General features: G+C 43.6%; 1 protein-coding gene across 1 annotated transcript in view; it reads left to right on the top strand.

Moving 5' to 3' along the window:
- The window catches only part of LOC308194546 (uncharacterized protein), a 35,650-nt gene that overhangs the window by 6,225 nt on the left and 11,750 nt on the right, over positions 1-17,675 (top strand). Inside the window, exons 2-6 of the mRNA XM_080590614.1 lie at positions 6,388-6,446; positions 8,570-8,638; positions 9,147-9,244; positions 14,379-14,483; positions 14,640-14,724. Of these exons, the coding sequence (XP_080446740.1) occupies positions 6,388-6,446; positions 8,570-8,638; positions 9,147-9,244; positions 14,379-14,483; positions 14,640-14,724 (416 nt within the window). The remainder of the gene's footprint in view (positions 1-6,387; positions 6,447-8,569; positions 8,639-9,146; positions 9,245-14,378; positions 14,484-14,639; positions 14,725-17,675) is intronic.

The raw sequence follows: 17,675 nt of genomic DNA, 5'->3' as shown, positions 1-17,675 counted from the left end.
GCTTCATGTATTTAAACTGGGAGATTATCATCTATATTCTAGATTTGTTTTTGATAGCAGTTGACACTCGTTATAATGTTTAGCTCTTGGCAACCTTGAACGTTGTTATAATACAGAGTCACCCAAACAAAAGTACCCTGATGAGGAAACGGTGCAGCTGGTTGAGAAATTGTGGAAGTGATAGTGTTTTGAAATGACTGGGGAGAAAAAAAAACTAATGCTTTTTGGGTATAGTCTGGAATGTCTTCTGTGTGTTAGAATTGCAGGAGATAAAAAGTGAGGAAAACAAGCATGTTACCGATTTCAATTCTGCATGTAAAATTAGTTGTTTTAAGGTGTAATTAAATGGTCTAAAATGGTAATGGTCCTAAAGATAACATTGTTTGAAATATGTCGGGTTTAAACATTGCACAGAGATGTTGACTTAAAATCCTACTTCCTCTTTGTTTTTCTGCTTGTGGTAACATTTTTTTTGTAGGCTTAAACTTTATAAAATGTATGATTTTGTGGCCATGATCAGCAAATGTTGTGCACTGCTCAACTTCATTGCTTCTTGTATGAGAACCAAAACTAGGTAGCTGTGGGTGAATGAAGAAGGGAAAAAATAGGTGTTATCCGCAGACTTCTCTTAAAAAGACCTCTTAAAATGTATGAAGTGTTTTTTCTTCATCATAAAGTCTTTAGCATTTCCTTTTTGCATTGTAGCTTAATTTGTAAAGCGTGTAAAAAGTTTTAAACTTTGAGTGTAAGCTTTTGTAGCCTACAGGTTTTCAGAAATGCCTTGCTTTCTTCTGTTAAAGGACGGATTTTATCCTCTTACTTTCTTAAATACTTTTTGTTTCAACCTGTAGACAGTACTTCTCTTTTATTGTTATCCATGCAATTCAGTAGCTAATCACCAAACTGAGAATCGCTCTCTCCTTATGATTGTTCATGAATATCTGAACTGTATTAAAAATGTCTCCAAACTGATGCTAGTTTCCCAAACTAGTGTATAGCTGAAATAGCGAGGCAGCAAAGAGGTGAAATATTTATTCCTTTTCATACAAGAAGCAGGGGTGCAAAGGTGAAATGGCTTTACCCAAATTGTTGTGGAAGCCCAAAACAGACTTGGCCACCAAACCCAGCTCTCCAGAGACCTGAGTCTATGGCTGGATTACGAGCCTCTCTTAGGTCATGAGAATTTATACAGGGCTTGTCCCTGGATTAAAAAAAAAAAAAAAAGAGCTGATATAGTAAAGCATTGTAGTTTTTTGCTAGTTTTTTGCTTCATGGTGTTCTTTGTACTGAATATTCTTAACCTTGTGTCACTTAGACCACAACATCCCAGTCTTGCTTTTACAGACCTTGTGGCTGAAGTTCCCTGAAAATGCTTATGAAGCAATTGGTTTGCGTAAGTGGTAATGTGCTCCTGAGGCTTTGTGACAGTAGAACTTATCAACTAGTACCACGACTTCTAGTTTGTTCAATTAAGCTCTTATCTCACATGTGCCTGGAGGGCTGCCATCACACCATAGTGCTTTTTATCACGTGTGGACAGCTGCTTGGCTAAAACAGATGAAACACCCTCTGCTGTAAGTCAGACCGTGTTGTGAGTAAGCTTGGTAGGGTCAAAATGAAGTAAAACTCCTAGTTGTTCTCTAAACAGTGTTGGATAAGAGAAGGCGCATATTCTTGTTGTTTCTTTAGCTCATTCGTTCTTAGCATAGTAATGGGATATCCAGTGCTGAAGGAGGTGGTCACTGGGATGCATAGGAACTCTGGATTTCCTGCTCTGTTGTCATCTCTCTTGGTAGATTTTCATAAAGTGGGAAGCACGTATCTCAGACCTGTGGCCAGACTGCAGTCCAGACCTGCAGTACTCAGTTTTTCTATGGATTCGTTTAACCTCTTGCTCCTGGTTTTAGTAATTTGTCTTTTGGCTTAGCACATCGGGGATCAGGTTAATTTGTTCTTTTCCATCATGTGTGACTACATTTTCTTGTGAGAGTGGGAACTGTGAAGTGATCCTAAAACTATACATCGCTTTTCTACCTTTGAAAGATGGCTTACTCATTAAACGCCCCTTCTACACCTCTGAATGATGCTTACTCTCCAGAGCACAGAACAGAGGTATGGGGGAAATTATCATCTGAAAGGTGTCATGCAAACCTTCAGCAGCAGCTATGAATTGAGATGTTGGGAACATTAAATGCTGATGAATGGTGTGGGTTCCATTCTGACGCCAGTCCTGCATGGACTGGCTACCTGTGCAGTATCACCATCCTATGTATGAAGAACTGAATCAACTGGCTTACACGTTTAATGCTTAAGAGGCAGTTTAGCTATGGTAAAAATGTGGTCTCCAGAAGTGATTGTTCTCCTGTGTACAGTGGCAATGACATCTACCCACTAGAAATGAATTTCCAGGAAAGCATGTGACTTACGTTGTTCACCTTACTTTCGCTAATAGAGAGAAACTAAGAGCATTCATCAGAAGCAGCAAGTTTTGCATTGAGTGAGGAGCCTTGTCTCATAGCAGATGTACTCATTTGCATGGAGTGAGCTATTTTCAGATGATCAGCTCAGAATGGGTTCAGATAATTCAGCTACTAAATCTGCAATTTCCCTCTGAGAAGTGTACAGAGAATTGAAGTCATCTATCCCTGTGCAGACAGGGGAAGGAGATGAGGAATACGCAAAGATTTTGGCAAGTTTATTTAGGCCTCTTGGTCTGGCGGGATAACTTTATTCCAATAAAATGAAAAGCTTTTCCTTAAAGCTTTTTATAGAGAATTCAGTATGGAAACCGACACTTTATTTAAAATTAAAAACAAACCAAAAAAATCTACCAAAAAATTTCTATGGTCTTGGGTTTTAGGGTCTTTAGCTGAGAAAATAACCTTCCTTTTATCTAGCATTGCAAAACAGTGGATGCCAGATTTCTGTAAGGCATGTGTGATGCTTTTAGGTAATACGAGAGTTGCCATAATCTGTGCAGAAGATGAAAACGTGCCAGTTCTCGTGCTTCAACCTAAGTGGAGTTACCAGGGTTGCAAAAGCTGCAACTTTTTCAGTGGTGATGGGACCCAAGGGGTAACCTGAAATATTCAAGTGCCTTTGTGAAGTGGTGATCACTTGGGTACTCTTTGGTTTGCCTTTTGTCTGTGTAACTAAGGAAGTTTGGTCACTTTGGAAGCCCAGGCTTAAAAACACAGTAGGTCTGAATATCAGCTGTTGGAAACACCAAAATAATTTCTGTGGATCCTAACCTTCTGGAGTCTGGAGGTTATGTGCTGTTCTTCCCCCTAGGATGTGTTGCTGAAATGCTCCTGCTCCCTTTTTAGTGGCATTCTGGCAATCCCTAGTTGTAAAAGCTGCCCCGGAGAGGAAATGCTCTCTCTACCCCTAGTGAGAGTGGTGTGGCCAGTGTAGAAGTTGATGTGCTCCGTGGCCAAGTGAGCTTCCTTTTTATGTCCGTTCATCTTCCCCTGCTGTTTTCTATTACCAGCAGTCAATTCCTTTTCATGTTTAAGGATCAGCATCAGGAATGCTTTTCCCTTTATACAAATTTTAAATAAGTTCCAGTTCTTCCTCCCTGTTATCCCATGCGTGGTGTTTCCTTGAACGTATCTCAAAGGACAGATGGGACAGCAGATGAGCTCCCTGAGCAGCACTTAGCAGCTGTGTCCTGGGAGGGGAGAAAAAAACTAAATTTTCAGGCAACAATAAAACTGCCAGTGCAGTTTGATGCTATTTCACTGAAAGTATATGGGACAACCAACTGGGCTTGGAAAGCAGCTCTATCAATTCTACCTGGCTCCCCCAGGTCAGCAGTGCTGCCAGCCAGGAGGAGATGAAAGAACAGCTGACAGCAACACAGAGTGCTTTTATGGGTTTGGCTGGAGTTCCGATTGTACTTCTCCCCGTGCTAATTAAGAAAATGAATGTTTAGCACAGATCAGTGGAGACTGGTAGCAGCGTGCCCTAGGGAGCGTTAGCCAGATGGGCTCGGGGTGGGGGGAGAGGCTGTGCTGGGCACCCACCGCTGCTGGCGACACGAGGTGGCGGTCGGGGCAAGTCTGCACCCAGCAGAGGGCTGGCTACTGCTAATCAGGAAGTGGGCATTTTACAGAGGTTTTGGCTTCCCTTTCAAATTTTGAACTTGACTCAATTCTGTATGACTCAGTCTAGTTTGACGCTTCCAGGAGACGGGCTCAGGCCGTGCCCACTGCGGGATGCCAAGGACCCGCAGCCCTGCTCGCCGTGCTCGTATGCAGCCTGGTTACCGAGGTGAGGCGTGGGCTGCCATATTCACAGCAAAGGTAGTTTCTAGTGAGCCCTGAAACATGGCAGGGCAGTGAAGCGAAGCACGTTACAGCCTGGCTGCTCCTTATAAGCGATCTCTGACACCCTCCCCATGCAGACCGGGCCATTCTGGTGCACTCTCAAAGCTGCTGCATTACCTGGCAACAGATGATCACGTAGCTGTTTCCATTTTATTGGTATATACTGCAAGGGGAGTTGTAGTTCTTAAGGCTGCACGTGTTCATGTCTGTATTGCAAGGCTTGAAAAACTTGGTCTCTTCAGTCAGAGCCTGAAACCAGAAGAACCTGCCAAAGAACCTCAGAGGAGGAACACAGGTTAGGATAATATAGCTCAGGAGGGATTTGTGGAAGTCTCTAGTGCAGCCTCCTGCTCAGGGCAGGGGTTAGCTTTGAGATCAGATCAGGTTACATAGGTCTCTTGAGTCAGTTTGACAGTAAAAGCCTTCAAGGATAGAGACTGCAACCTTTGGGCAGTCTGTTTGTGGATTTGTTAGTTGTAATAAATTGACACTTCATTATTGTTCATTTTATAGCTTTTAGCTCACTTTTTCATGTCTCTAAGCTTTCTCTATGTATTAAAAAAAAAATCCATGTCATGGATTCTAAGCAAGTTCTAGGGAAAGAGTGGGGATTAACCCATGCATTTCAAGGATTTGCAAGTGAAGCAACATTCCCAATTCTTCACTTTATTTTGTCTCCCTCTGTTTAAAATCTCCAGTCTTTTGTTGCTTATTTCTTCTTCCACAGTATACCATCCGCCCCTATGGTAGTGGCAGAGGAAGGACTCTGCTTTCAATATGTCCTGGGCTGCTTCTGGGACTGTTTTAGCACCTTCCCTTTAAGTACCTCAAACCATTTGTTGCTCCTTTTTGTGAGCTAGGTATTACCTCAATTCGTGAGCAACTGAAGGATGGGACAATAAGATGAGAACAGCATCTAGATCTCCTGTTTCTAAATCAGCAACTTCACAACACCTTGCATTCAAGTAATTTAATTCTAATCGTGAACATCAGGTGGTTACGTGCCTGGTTTATCTCTACCTTGAGGTAGAGATGGTTCTTGTGGAAGGTGGTTGTTCCACTATGACAATACGGTGTCGTAAGCATTGCAGTGATAGCATTAATTCATACCAGAATGGTGTAGCAACTGGCATGCAATGTGATCTGCTTGTTAATATTGTTGTGGGCTGTTCTTGTTGACACGGAGCAGTGTTCCACGTTGGCTACATCATGGTTCTCTCAGGCCTTTCCCTTTTTGAACCTACACAATCTGTGTGTTACACTAAGGAAATACTAAATAAATGGCATTGGGTTTTCCCTGGCTGAAATTAGTTGTTGACCTTAGACTGCCATAAGCAACATTTACAGAAAGCCCCCGCTGATTTTCCTGGTGGGCTTGAGGAAGCCTCTGAGCAGCTTTTTGTGAGTTCATGCTTGGAGGAGGAGTGGAAGGGATGGTGTGAATGTTGTGCTTTATACGCGGGCTGATGGTTGCTTGAATGAGTGGACTTCCTGATTCAGAGGTAAAGAATGAATGGTCTCTCCTCATAGTTTCATTTTTATTATAAAAGGTACTTGAACAGCTCAGCGGTGTCTGCTGCCCCACGCAAGCGCTGCCTAGACGATTGTTTCCACTGCTTAAGGAAAAAGTCCATCTGACGCACCAATGGGAAGTCGATGCTTTCAGTTCATTAAAGCAAGCATCTGTGTGTATGTACTCAGCTGAGAATATTTCAACGTGTAAGAAGGGTCTGAAAAATAACTGAGCTTTAAGAGCTTCCATTGTCTGAAGGCGCACACTGTTCCGGCTCAGCTCCTTCCTGCTGTTGTAGCACTGGGACTAAGCGTGTAGTTGCTCTTTGGTTGTTGCAGCACCCTTGATTTATTGCTTGACATTGTTTTATTTGAAATATCAAAAAAGGAAGTTACTTCCTGTGCTTGCAATAGTACCATGAATTTGGAATGTATAAAAAGGAGTTATCTAGTCGGTGGTTCAAATGAAGGGGCCTGAGAACTCGTAATATCCTCATTATATTTGTATTCATCTTCCTAATATTTGTCTGGTTTGTTCTCTTCACAGAGCTGATTTTCCTGTCTGTATTTGTAGGCTGTCTCCTTCAAACTGGTTATTACTGTGATGTAAGTAGTTCTGGAAGGTGGTCTTGTGTTTTTTTTTTTTTTCCCATTTGCTCTGATAGTTGCTTTGGCATTACATAAAATATTGTTGCTTATGATGCAGCAGCAGGATACTGATGAATTGTGGACAGGTTTTCTTAGATTAGCAATTCCATCCTAGACTTAAAGGGAGCTCAGATATTATTTGAAAAAATAGCAACCACAAACAGCAGGGTAAGGTGTCTTCCACATGGAAGCTGTTACTCCCTTTTCAGTCCTAAATGAATTAACTTCCTACCTGTGTTGTTGAAGTACCAGACTAGCTTGCTCTATAGGCTTGAGGGCTTTTCAATATGAGTATTATGGAATTACAAGTCAGCCACCAAATCTGATGTCACTCCCTTGGCGATGGGGTGAAGCAATGAAGTTAACAGCTTTTCTGATACATTTTAGAGGGCAGCACAATTCTTGGCCCATCATTTTCTCACCTGAGATGCTGGTGTTGAAAAACGTAATTCTAGCATCTGGCAACGTAATGTATATGGATAAGAACTGTTAGTGAACCTAAAATGACCATTTCTTGTATGCATTGCTGTACTAGGTCTTCTGTCCTTACGTATTTCAGTTTTGTCAGAGCTGTGGCTAAGATGATAGACTGAGATGACATTTCTATCTTGATTTTCCTTTGCATAGCCAAAGATTTTATGGTGATCCCTGGGGAATTTATAACCAGAATAATTCAGGTTGGAAGGAACCATTACAGGTCATCTAGTCTAGCCTTCTGCTGTCTTTTACGATGTCTAGTTTGCCAAAGTAGTCCCAAACTTTTTTCGATTCTGGTTTATACTTTATTTGCACAGGCTCTGCCACTACATTTGACTACATCTAAGAGCAGACCTTCACAGTGAAGTAGATATCTTATGCCTTGGCCTTCTTTGTGCTCTTGTGATTGGACAAACATTTTCTTTGCTGATGAGACATTTGATACCTTCTGTATCCCTTCCATATTTCAAATCCAAACATACTTCATGCTTTCCTGTTCCCCTGTGTGCTCAGGCTCTGTCCATATTCCTCCCAAACAGCCTCTCCCCACTTTCACCTTCCGTATACTTCCTTTCAGTTTGTGAGCTCAGTCAGGAGATTCCCCCCTCTGGCAGAGCTGGCCCCTTTTCATGTTTGCTTGACTTCCTGCCCTTCAGAACGGACCAGCTGCTTCTGCTCTCAGTGGTTGTTCTAGATCAACCAGCTCTCCTGGTCCCTTTTTGCCTCAGTCTCTGATGGGATCCTGCCTACCTGAACAAGCCCAGATTTGCTCGTTGGAAGGTCAAGATCTCTACCTGCCTACTTCTTTCAGGATCTTTATCACCATCTTATGATTGCAGCCGACACTGTGATCAGCCTTCACATGTTTAGTTCACTTGGGTCCACGAGTAGCAGAATGAGCGGAGTACCCCTCCTGACCTATCACACTTCTCAAAAAGTTGTCCTTAATGCCTTCTTGGTTTGTTGCTTTCAACCCTTCCTTGTTACCCTTCCAGCAGATACTGGGGTTGTAAAAATCCCCGGGGAGAAAACAGGTCTGGCAGCCAAAAGGTTTTATCAGCTGACTGTCTGATCTCATGCATTTTCTCTCCATTTTGGTGGTTTGTAGCAGACACCCATGACACTCCTCTGCTTGTTGGCCTCCCATCTCATTCTGACCCCTAAGCTCTTGACCAGTGTGTTACCTATTACTTTGCAGAGCTCTGCTTGTTCAAGTCACTCCTTTGCTTAGAGCACAGCCCTGTGCTCTTTATATTTTTCCTTTCTTCATTCCTGAAGAGGCATCCGTCCGTAATAGCACTGCAGGAATGTAAACTGTCCCACTGCGTCTCAAATCCTAGAGATCCTAGCTCTGTGTGGTGCTTTGTGTCTGCAGCTGGACTTCTGATTTCTTCTGTTTTGCAGCACTTGTGTACAGACAGAGCCTTCAGAGAGGCCCTGTCACACATCTTGAGAGCGAGAAGGTGAGAGTTTTGGAAAAGGATTAGGAACACTGCCTACTGCTTGCTCCTTACCTTTCCTTTTCTGTAAAACTGGTTCTGGTGTGATGAAGGAACTGAGCTATTTGATGGGTTTAGGAAATTTCAGACTGCCTTTGTTCCCAGGTGCTGCTATATCCAGGGAAAAGAACCCTCGCAACCCCTTGTGAGGACCAAGTGAGTGCGCACACGAGGGTATGTAGGCACTTGGAATTACTTTTAACTGGCTCTTCCACATGCAGCTTTTATGGTCTAGGGTGGGTTTGTGCATCTCTGGAATGATGCTGGTCTACTTCTAACGATTTGGTCACTGTTTAAGACAGTCTGCAGATCTGCTGAATCCCAGGTGACACACTTCCACCTACTTAACATACTTGCCCAAATGTATGCATGTGTTCTGTGATAACTTCTGTTCAGACACCTTCCAGCAGATTTTGCTCATCTTCAGCGTCTTTCTGTGTGATGTGTTGGATTCTGACTGTCATGCAGTGGACTTGAGAATTAGTCCCCAGTGAGGAAGAGCAGAAGAAAATTTTTTTCTTCCTCTCTCCATTGTAAAGGAGCAGAATCAGCGGGCGTCTGTCCTGTCACTTCCTCCTCCTCTTCTCAGAAGCTGGAAGACTGCAGTTCCCTGCTCCCACATCCTCATCTCTACTCAGATGTGTGCAACTATTGATGATTATAACGAGTCATTTTTTTCAAGTCCAGGGTTCTTCAGGTGAATTCCACCAAGGCTGTGATAGCTCCTAAGTTGTGCCCTAACTATCTGAAGAGGAACCATCCTAGAACAATTCTTAGGAGGTCAGTATGCACTTCCCCTGAGCACTTCTCCATAGCTGTGGAAGTTCATGTGTACTCGCCTGCTGTAGTATCTCAGTAACTTCTCTTTGTCCTTTCTTTTTGAGGGGGTCTGCTGTGCACAGTCTGAGAGAATCTTTCAAAAGAGAAACGAGCTAGTCATTGTGGTTTGTGGGCCACCCCCCTCAAAAAAAAAAAAAACATTTCTTCCCACTGGCAGGTGGGATTTCTCTTACACGTGCTCTTTAAAGCTCTGGAGGTGGCTCCATGTTTGGTAGTGTATTGTGATTTCTGTGCTTCTGTAGCCCAATACTTGTCTGTGTCACACCTGTGCTGTGTTCCCTGTGCTCCACAGCTGCTGCAGTCAGTGAGCTGCTGGGATCCGATGGCTCAGTTTTATCTTCTCCTCTACTATACCTGCCTATAGCCAGGAGAACGTGTCTAGTACTGCTTGGTTGTGGCAAAAAAATACAGTAAAGTAGACCTGAGAGTGATGGCAGCTGTAAACCCTTGGGGTGGAGTGCTTTGCTGGGTCACATTACTGCATGCAGCTTTAGCACTAGATAGGTGTGAAGACGGAAACAGCTTATTAATAGCGGAATTACCTTCATGAAGGGTACACCTTTTCACATGCTTTGGCAGTACAGAAATAGGTTAATGTAACTTTCTCAGCTTACCACTTCTTACCACTTATCTGAGGGTGTGTCTCGACAAAATCACCATAATGTGTTTTTCTTGTTTCTGCTGTTGAAGTTACCCAAATGATTACTGTGGTGATCTTCACTTTCTGATCTGTGGTGACCATTCTGTCCTTGTCTGCTTGTCTCATGTCCAATATGGGCAGTGAGACTTTATATGCAAAGGATTGTAATATCCTTTCCTCCTTTGATTCATCCTTTTTCATCTGCTTTATCAATCCTCTGGCTTCTTCCTGCCTGTAGGCTCCTTAAAACATAATCAAACGAGTCACAGTGTATGTTAATGTTGACTGTATTGCAATAACAAGGTATTTGGTTCAAAGTAACTTCAAATACCAAGCTCTGCCAAAGCAGCCTCTGGTTGCATTCATTCTCTCACATGCATGTTTACCCTTCCACATGCACTGCAGGGATGAGCTTTCACTCCCTCCACTGCCAAGCTAGCTTTACCCTGAGCTACCACGTACTCACTGAGCTCTCGGGCCACCTCACCACATGCTTACCTCTGTTCCTGGTACTCCGTCTGTGCAGGGAAGCAGGGAGGGATGGCCTTGCATCCCAGCACCTTGCTGCTACTTCCTGACTTGTGGCCTCACCTCAGGTTCACTTGTGGGGAGCAGAGTGGAAAGAACAGCTGCCGGAGAGCATTTCTGTGCAGTGGAAAGTGGGACGGAGGCAGAGAGGGAGGCTGGAGGAATAAAGCAGCAGCCTGCAGCCAGACAGCCTCTCTGCTGCAGGTGCAATATACCTGAGCTTCAGCCTTGGTTCGTCTTGTCCTCAGAAGCCAGTGCTGTGCTCTACCAGTGGCAGCAGGAGGGGAGAGACCAAAGGTAGGGAGTACCAGTGAAGGATGAGGAATTTTTCTTGTGATTTCTTATTTCTCTGGAGCATACCTCACGGCTCCAGGTAGAGAATGCTTGGTGTAGCGATGTCTTTTCCCACAGTAATTTTGCTCCCAGCTAAGTCCACGCTATGCTCTGAGTGAAGCAAAAGTGTCCTGGTGATGGCATAAATATGCAGCCATAGCATGTACATGCAATAGCTGAACTGATGCTTTGCTGGAGAGAGGAGTTTATTTCTGAGTGTACTTGTACTTGCAACCCTAATAACCTTTCCATGGGTGTTTATGCTAGTGAACAAGTATTTTAAAAAAGTGCTCTGATAACATTATTTTACACTCATATTGCACTTATCATGATTCTGTGATTTTCGTGCACACGTTCATGCTGAGGGCATGCCTGATGTTCGTAAGATCAACAGGAGGCAAACTGCAAAGTTAAATGACTCGCTGAAAGTGATACCCTAAGTCACTGTCAGAGCATGGCACATCCCTACCTTGTACGCTGGCTCCTCTTCGTATTTAAGCCCAAGACCCATTTCGATTTGGACTAAAAAAAAAAAATTGTAGCAAATGAAGCCACTAATGCATCAAGCTAGCAGCTTCTGTGGGCGTATGGAGTAATTGCTATTCCTAAGAAGAGCTTTCCTGTTTTGAGAAGAAAAGGGACTTTTCCTTCTTCCTCTTTGCCAATCCATAGCTTGTTCCACTTGGAGCAAGAGATTTTTTAAAAAAGCAAATTTTCCTTGCTATTTTCATAGTTGGGGAGAAAAGTTTATAAAAATTTCATGTGATTTGAATGCAAAATGTGAGTATATTTGGAACAATAGTCACATAGGATTTGTCACTTGATTAAAAGACTATAAGGTTCAAAACATGTCTAAGAAATGTGTTTATTTTGATATAAAATGCTCTGTACTTCATTTCCTACAAGATAAATTGTCACCTGCTACAGAAAACTGCAGAGCTTTTTTCACCTAATCTTGAAAAATGATAGTAAAGGGAAAAGCCTTCTCTCGTAATTACTGCAAAGTGGTGTTTTGCCTTTGTCAGATGAAGGTCTTTCAACCAGCTGATATTTCATCTTTTTTAGCATTTGATTCTGCTCTAGTTCTTAGCAGAGCAATCATAATTTGAAGCTTGTTTGGTGCCTGTGGTTTCCAGCAATGCAAATGTGTAATGTAAAGCTGGAGTTCAGCCTAATGAATTGCAGCTTTCAGTGATTTCTCACTGCAAGGAAATCAATTTATGCCGTGAGGCAAGGCAGAGGGTAAGATCAGTTCACAGTCATTTGAGAGCCATTAATCTGATACAAATGCTTTCCCTCTCCTAGCTGATCTCCTTTTTTGAAATGCTGCCCAGTTTTAAGTGTCAGAACCAAAAGAGGCAGACGGAGCATACAGCCGCAGCATTTCCACAAGCCGCGTTTCTCAATGACAGCTCTGGAGCTGGAGCAGGCATAGAGCCCATCAACACAGGCAGCGTTGAGGCTAACCTCTGCTCTTGACCATGAGGTTTTCAAATCCTTGTGGTGAAGGCTAGCGATGCTCAAACGGTATTCTACTAATTTCCATACCTCGTTTGCCTTCCCTGCTATGCAGAGGACCTGTTTAAAATATCAGCATACCTCAACCACAGTCTGGTTGCGGTGGCTTAATCTTGCAGTAGGTCTGGCTAGCTTGGTAATTCCAGCCCGCTGCTCATGTGTAGGTTGCTCATCGAGATGGGGGCATTCCTGTGCCATGATCCCATGCTGACAGTGGGCGTCTGTCTTTGTTCCTGTCTAGGAGGACTTTTGGCTCTGGGTGCAGCCCCAGCTCCGTGAAGCTGCTGGTGAAATTCCTGCTGACTCCGGTAGGGTTTGGCATTCCCCAGCTGTTGGCTCCTTCCTGTCCGCGTTCGTTCAGCTCCGCTTTGGGGTCAGCTCTCTTCTCTAGCCCTTCCCCTGCCGCTGTTGTCTCCTTAAAAGATGATAGAGGTGCAGAAGTAGCATATTTTGCAGTCTTCAGAAAGGTTATTTTGTGGTTTCCTGGAGAGTCTAAGCTTGCGTCTAGCTTGCTTGTCAGTACTTTTTTTTTTCTTTCTCTTGTGAAACTTATATGCTGAAGGCCCAGTCTCACAGGAAACCATCTTCAACCAAACCACAGCAACAGACGTATCACACATATCCCCCTCCCCAAAACACTCTGAAAGATCACATAGGTGGCACAGTTTCACAGCCCTAAGAATTTCACTGCTTTGCAGTGGGAATGCACACACTGAGCAGGAAATCCCAAGACGTTCCACTGCCTCTGCCTCAAAGGGCCAGCCTCAGCTCAGTCTCATACCAATTCCTCTTAGGGTTTTTCTCCTGCTGGGGGTGTGGGGGGCATTACTTCTGCCTCCATCACAGTTAACTGCAATTAGCAGGAGGTCTCTTCCAGGTTGTGCACATGCTCCAGAGGTTGCATGTTGAGGTCACGGTGGGTTTTGACTAGTTGGGACTAAACTTCAGAACGAGTCGGAACCTTTGTGAAGTTGCCACTTGTTGCCTACCTGTCGTGATCCTTTTTTTCTGTTCGTCGTTGTCCTCTGCAAGCCTTGGGTTTATTTTTTTTCTGCTAAAAGTTAATGCTACCTGTTAGTCATTCTTTTAATGTGTTGTCTCTGATTTTAGATAATGCTGTTATATTGGCTACCAATATACTGAACACAACCAAATATCACTGAAAATGTCTGTGTCAGTAGTGGTCAGGGAGTTTCATATTTGATTGAACTTGGTAATTTTAAGTAGTGCTTTTTAACAAAAAGACATGAGTTGTCACAGTTAATTGGTCACTGTCTGGGATCAGGAGAAACAAAATTAAACATTTTAACTAGGCAGTCAGCTACTATGAGCATGAAAAAAATACCAGCTTTGTTGTATTCACTGTTCAAGGATGGTAATCATTTGCTAGCTCCACTAAGTGGTACAAGGAATCATTTAAAGGAAAGCTAATAGAGGTAATAAGACAAGTCAGGATCAAGTCAGAAATGGAATTTGGAATTTTTGTTGAAAAGTCTAGATTCTGCCTCCTCCAGAAGTCAATGAGCATCCGAAGCTGTTGAAGTTTTCTCTCTCATATCCAGGTTTATCTGCACAGAATTTACAACATTTTCATAGGACATAAGACATAAGTCTTATTCTGATTTTAAAACAACAAAGCCTCATGGATTAAAATAAGAAGCCGTGGGTTTGCGTGACACTGCAGCTTGTTGTTAGAAGAATCTCTTCCTGTATAATTCCTTTTGGACTGCTCAGATTCCTCGGGTTTATCTGAGTTTTCCCAACCCTGGATTAATTCCATCTTTCTGCTTTTTCTCAAGATTTGTAATAAGTTGGTGGAAGGCCAAATTCTGTTTCTGGTGTTGGTTGACAAAATAAATTACCTTTTTTAATTTAGTGTTTATTTCCTATAATAAGCAATACCTTTCATATCTCTTTAGGCCTGACCACTATGCTACTTTTTTTTGTAGCATGCTGAATAAATTTTAGCTGTAAAGGTTTTTTCCTCTCTTTCCATGTCTTTCTGGTGCTTGTTCGTACATTCCTTAAAGCACAACTTTATTTCTCTTGTTACAGGAGATTGGAAAGACATGGGGGAAGGCCGAGAGTTGAAGGCCAGAGAAAGCCCTGTTCCCGCTGCCCTAGGAGGCCTTGGCTGCTGTTATCTGCCAGAAGCTGGGGGTATGGGGCAGGTCTGAAGATGGCTGTTCTCAACACAAAGCACCTGCAGCCACCCCACCTGTTCTCCAGTGTGTCTCCACGTCTGCAGGTGGAAACTCACCTGCGCATGATACCCATAGTGTGATCTCTACAGGTGTTATTTTGCATCTTCCGTAGGCTCCACAATCTCAACCCCTTTCCTGCAGGCAAGGAAAAGGACCAGAACCACTTGGATTTAACACTTTGCAGCTTCCGTGACAGGGTAAAGAAGCCTATGAGGTATTACATGTGTAAGGAGATAATGCTGTCATTCCTGTCCTGTTCCTAATCCTTCTCTCAAGTTTTTGCATGGTTGTTGCCTTGTACATCTCTGTCTTGGGCAGATGGCTTGTGCCAAAGTAAAAAGGGAGAACTTTTAAAAGTATTAGGAGCAGACTGGAGCAGGAGAAAGATGAGATTTGTATGGCAGAGAGGTGATTTGATGTAGTGAACGTGGCAGCTGTGGTCATTTCTCTCTTGTCCATGCACTGCTTTGACCCTGCCCTACATCCCCAAAGCCTTCATACCTCATCTGTCTCCAGGGCTCAGAAATATGACCTGGAGCCTCACTGTGGTTCATGGCTTACCTACCAAAAAAAAAAAAAAAAGACAACAAAACAAAAAACAAGTATTGTTTGTAAGCCTCTGTCATGGCACAGCTTGATGACGGGGAGGTGAGGAGCACGAGGGACCTGTTCAGGATGGGTGGTGTGCCCCACGTGGCTGGGAGATAAGGCAGAGCCCCGGCCGCATGACTGCGAAATAACGTCTGGCACGCAGCAGCTCTGACTGCAGGTACAGACCACAGTAGCTGGATGGGCAGATGGGGGAAAAACCCAGAAGAATTTGAAAATCTGCTCAAAAAAACCTGTTGGCTCTCTGCACGTTGTGCTAGAAGAAACTGCACACGTAACAGTTCGAGTAACAAGCCCTACGAGGCCACACCGCGAGATCAAAGATTTTTTTGGCGTGATGTACCGGTGATGAAAACTGCCGGAGGATGTCGCAGTCGATGACTTAAGGATGGAATTTCCACACTGCTTGTGAGCCCTCTTGGTTATGCAGGGTGACGCCAGCCCTTCAGGGTTACTTGAACACTGATGGTTTTGTAACAGCCTTTAACAAAACGTTTTGTTTTGGAGCTCAGCGCTCCTATCTCGGGAGTGAATTCGTGACGTTTCCATGTTCCTGTCCAGGAAATGTGAGAAATCCTCGCCTGTTCCTGTACGGTCAGAGGAGGCTGAGGAGAGAGGAGGGCTTGGATAGTTCTCAGAATGAATGAATCTGCCCGGAGATGTTATGTTGTCTGTGTTTCTGGATGCTCTTTGGAGCACATCCAGAGATGGATTTAATCTAACAGGAATGAGGAGCTGTAAGTAACTCAGATGTTTGCGGTGCCCAGTTGTGTTGCTCTGATGTTGATTCTGGTCGCTCTCTGAGCAGAGACAAGCAGAGCTGTGCTGGCAGGTAGCACTGCAGTAACACAAGCAGTTAACGCTTCTGCAAGAGGTTAATGTGTCTGGGTGTCTGCTTTAAAGGTGGGCATTTCAAGTCTCACACCTGCTCTTCTGAAGCACTGGGTGAATTTGTTTAAAGCTGTTCAAAGGGGATGGTGGGGGGAGTAGGCTTCCCCAGCCTGAATTTCAGGATTTTGGTTCCTGATGTTGGTATTTTCACAGGGTCACCTGAGGTCATTCTTATTGTAACTTCTTGGAGGACTTCTAAGCTATTTGTTACATACATGAAATATGTCCCCCTATAATATACAGACATGATGGTTTTGCAGTGACTCATGGGACTAACACTTCTGTTTCATTCTTGGAATGGTTTGCAAACCTCTGGTCAAATAAAAGCTAAGCTGGACACTGAGTTTTCTCTATTGCATCAAGTTTTGTGGCATGAAAAGCTTAAAAACATGGTGTTCTGGGAAAATTTCATAGCTGCAGCAGTAAATACTTCTATCTATTAGCCCAGGTTTCATGACAAATTGCTGTGTTCGTGTGTGTGCACCTGTCCCTGGTCATGGCTACTTGCAGAATTAGTTCGAATAAGTTAAATTGAAACATATTGTGCTGCCCCACGTAGCTGTTATCCTTTGGCTCTCGTTAAAAGCTTTCTTCTCAGCTTCCTGTGCAGAGCCCTTAAGCCCTGCAGCAGGCTGCGGGTGATGAAATCAGGGAATTTCAGCAAGTCAGAGAAGGAAGTGAACGTTCAGTTCTCCTGCACGAGCGTGTTCAGAAGTACCCTGATAAAACAGGCGGGGGGGACAAGCTGAAATAACTCCAGAAAGCGACTTTTTCTTCCAGCAAAGAGCTGCGATGTCACTGCATTTTCAAAAGCAAAATCTCCAACAATGGAGTTTTGTGAGCTGAGTCCTAAGGCAGCTGCGCTGTCTGCATGGCTTTTGGTTAAGGTTAGCAGTGAAGCAAATGCCATGTTCTGGTGCTGGCAGGTGGTTAACCAAAGGGAATTTCACTTTGCTGCGGAGATGGGAAACCACAATACGTGCGTCTTCCTGCAGGTTGTGCAGTGGGCATTCAGAAAAAATCCTGGGGGTGGAGGATGTGGGGAAGATGCTAAAAAATCAGCTTCAGATTCCTCTGGTCCATTCAGAGAAGCTGTAAGAGATTTCTCAGGTGGGCGGAGAAGGATGTGTGGCACCACACGTCTTAGAGCTCCTTTTGTTAGCCAGATCAAGATGTGTAGCTGGATTATAATGGGTACACTTGAATACAGAGGGCATTTCTTCCAAGCACCTTCACCAAATGCTGTGCCTAGTGGTGCAGGTGTAGTAAGGCTATTAAAATGTAAAATGTCTTCCTCAGAAAGGCCCCTTTTAAAAGAATTAATAGAAGACTGTTTTGGATTAGGAACTTTGTGGTGGTGATACAGGGGTCTGCTCCACTGAGTGGCAAACACAGCGAAACGCTTTCTTCTCCTGAACGGATGAGCTGAAGGTGGCCTGCAAATAAGGAAAACCTAACTGGTCATGTTTTATGTTTTTTTTCTATAAATTATAGAATATTTGGAGGGGTTTTAAGGGAAGAAAGCAGTGTAAATGAATGCCAGAAACCAGTTGTTTCTGCTTGCTTTGTACCATAGGAATATCTGTCCTCTCAGTTGGATTGCTACCTAAATTGGCCTTTTTTGGTGCATTTTTTTGGGAAAATTTGA

This window comes from Anser brachyrhynchus, assembly GCF_964034855.1.
Source record: "Anser brachyrhynchus genome assembly, chromosome: 4".
Lineage (NCBI taxonomy): Eukaryota > Metazoa > Chordata > Aves > Anseriformes > Anatidae > Anser > Anser brachyrhynchus.
This window is presented reverse-complemented; position numbering and strand designations above follow the sequence as displayed.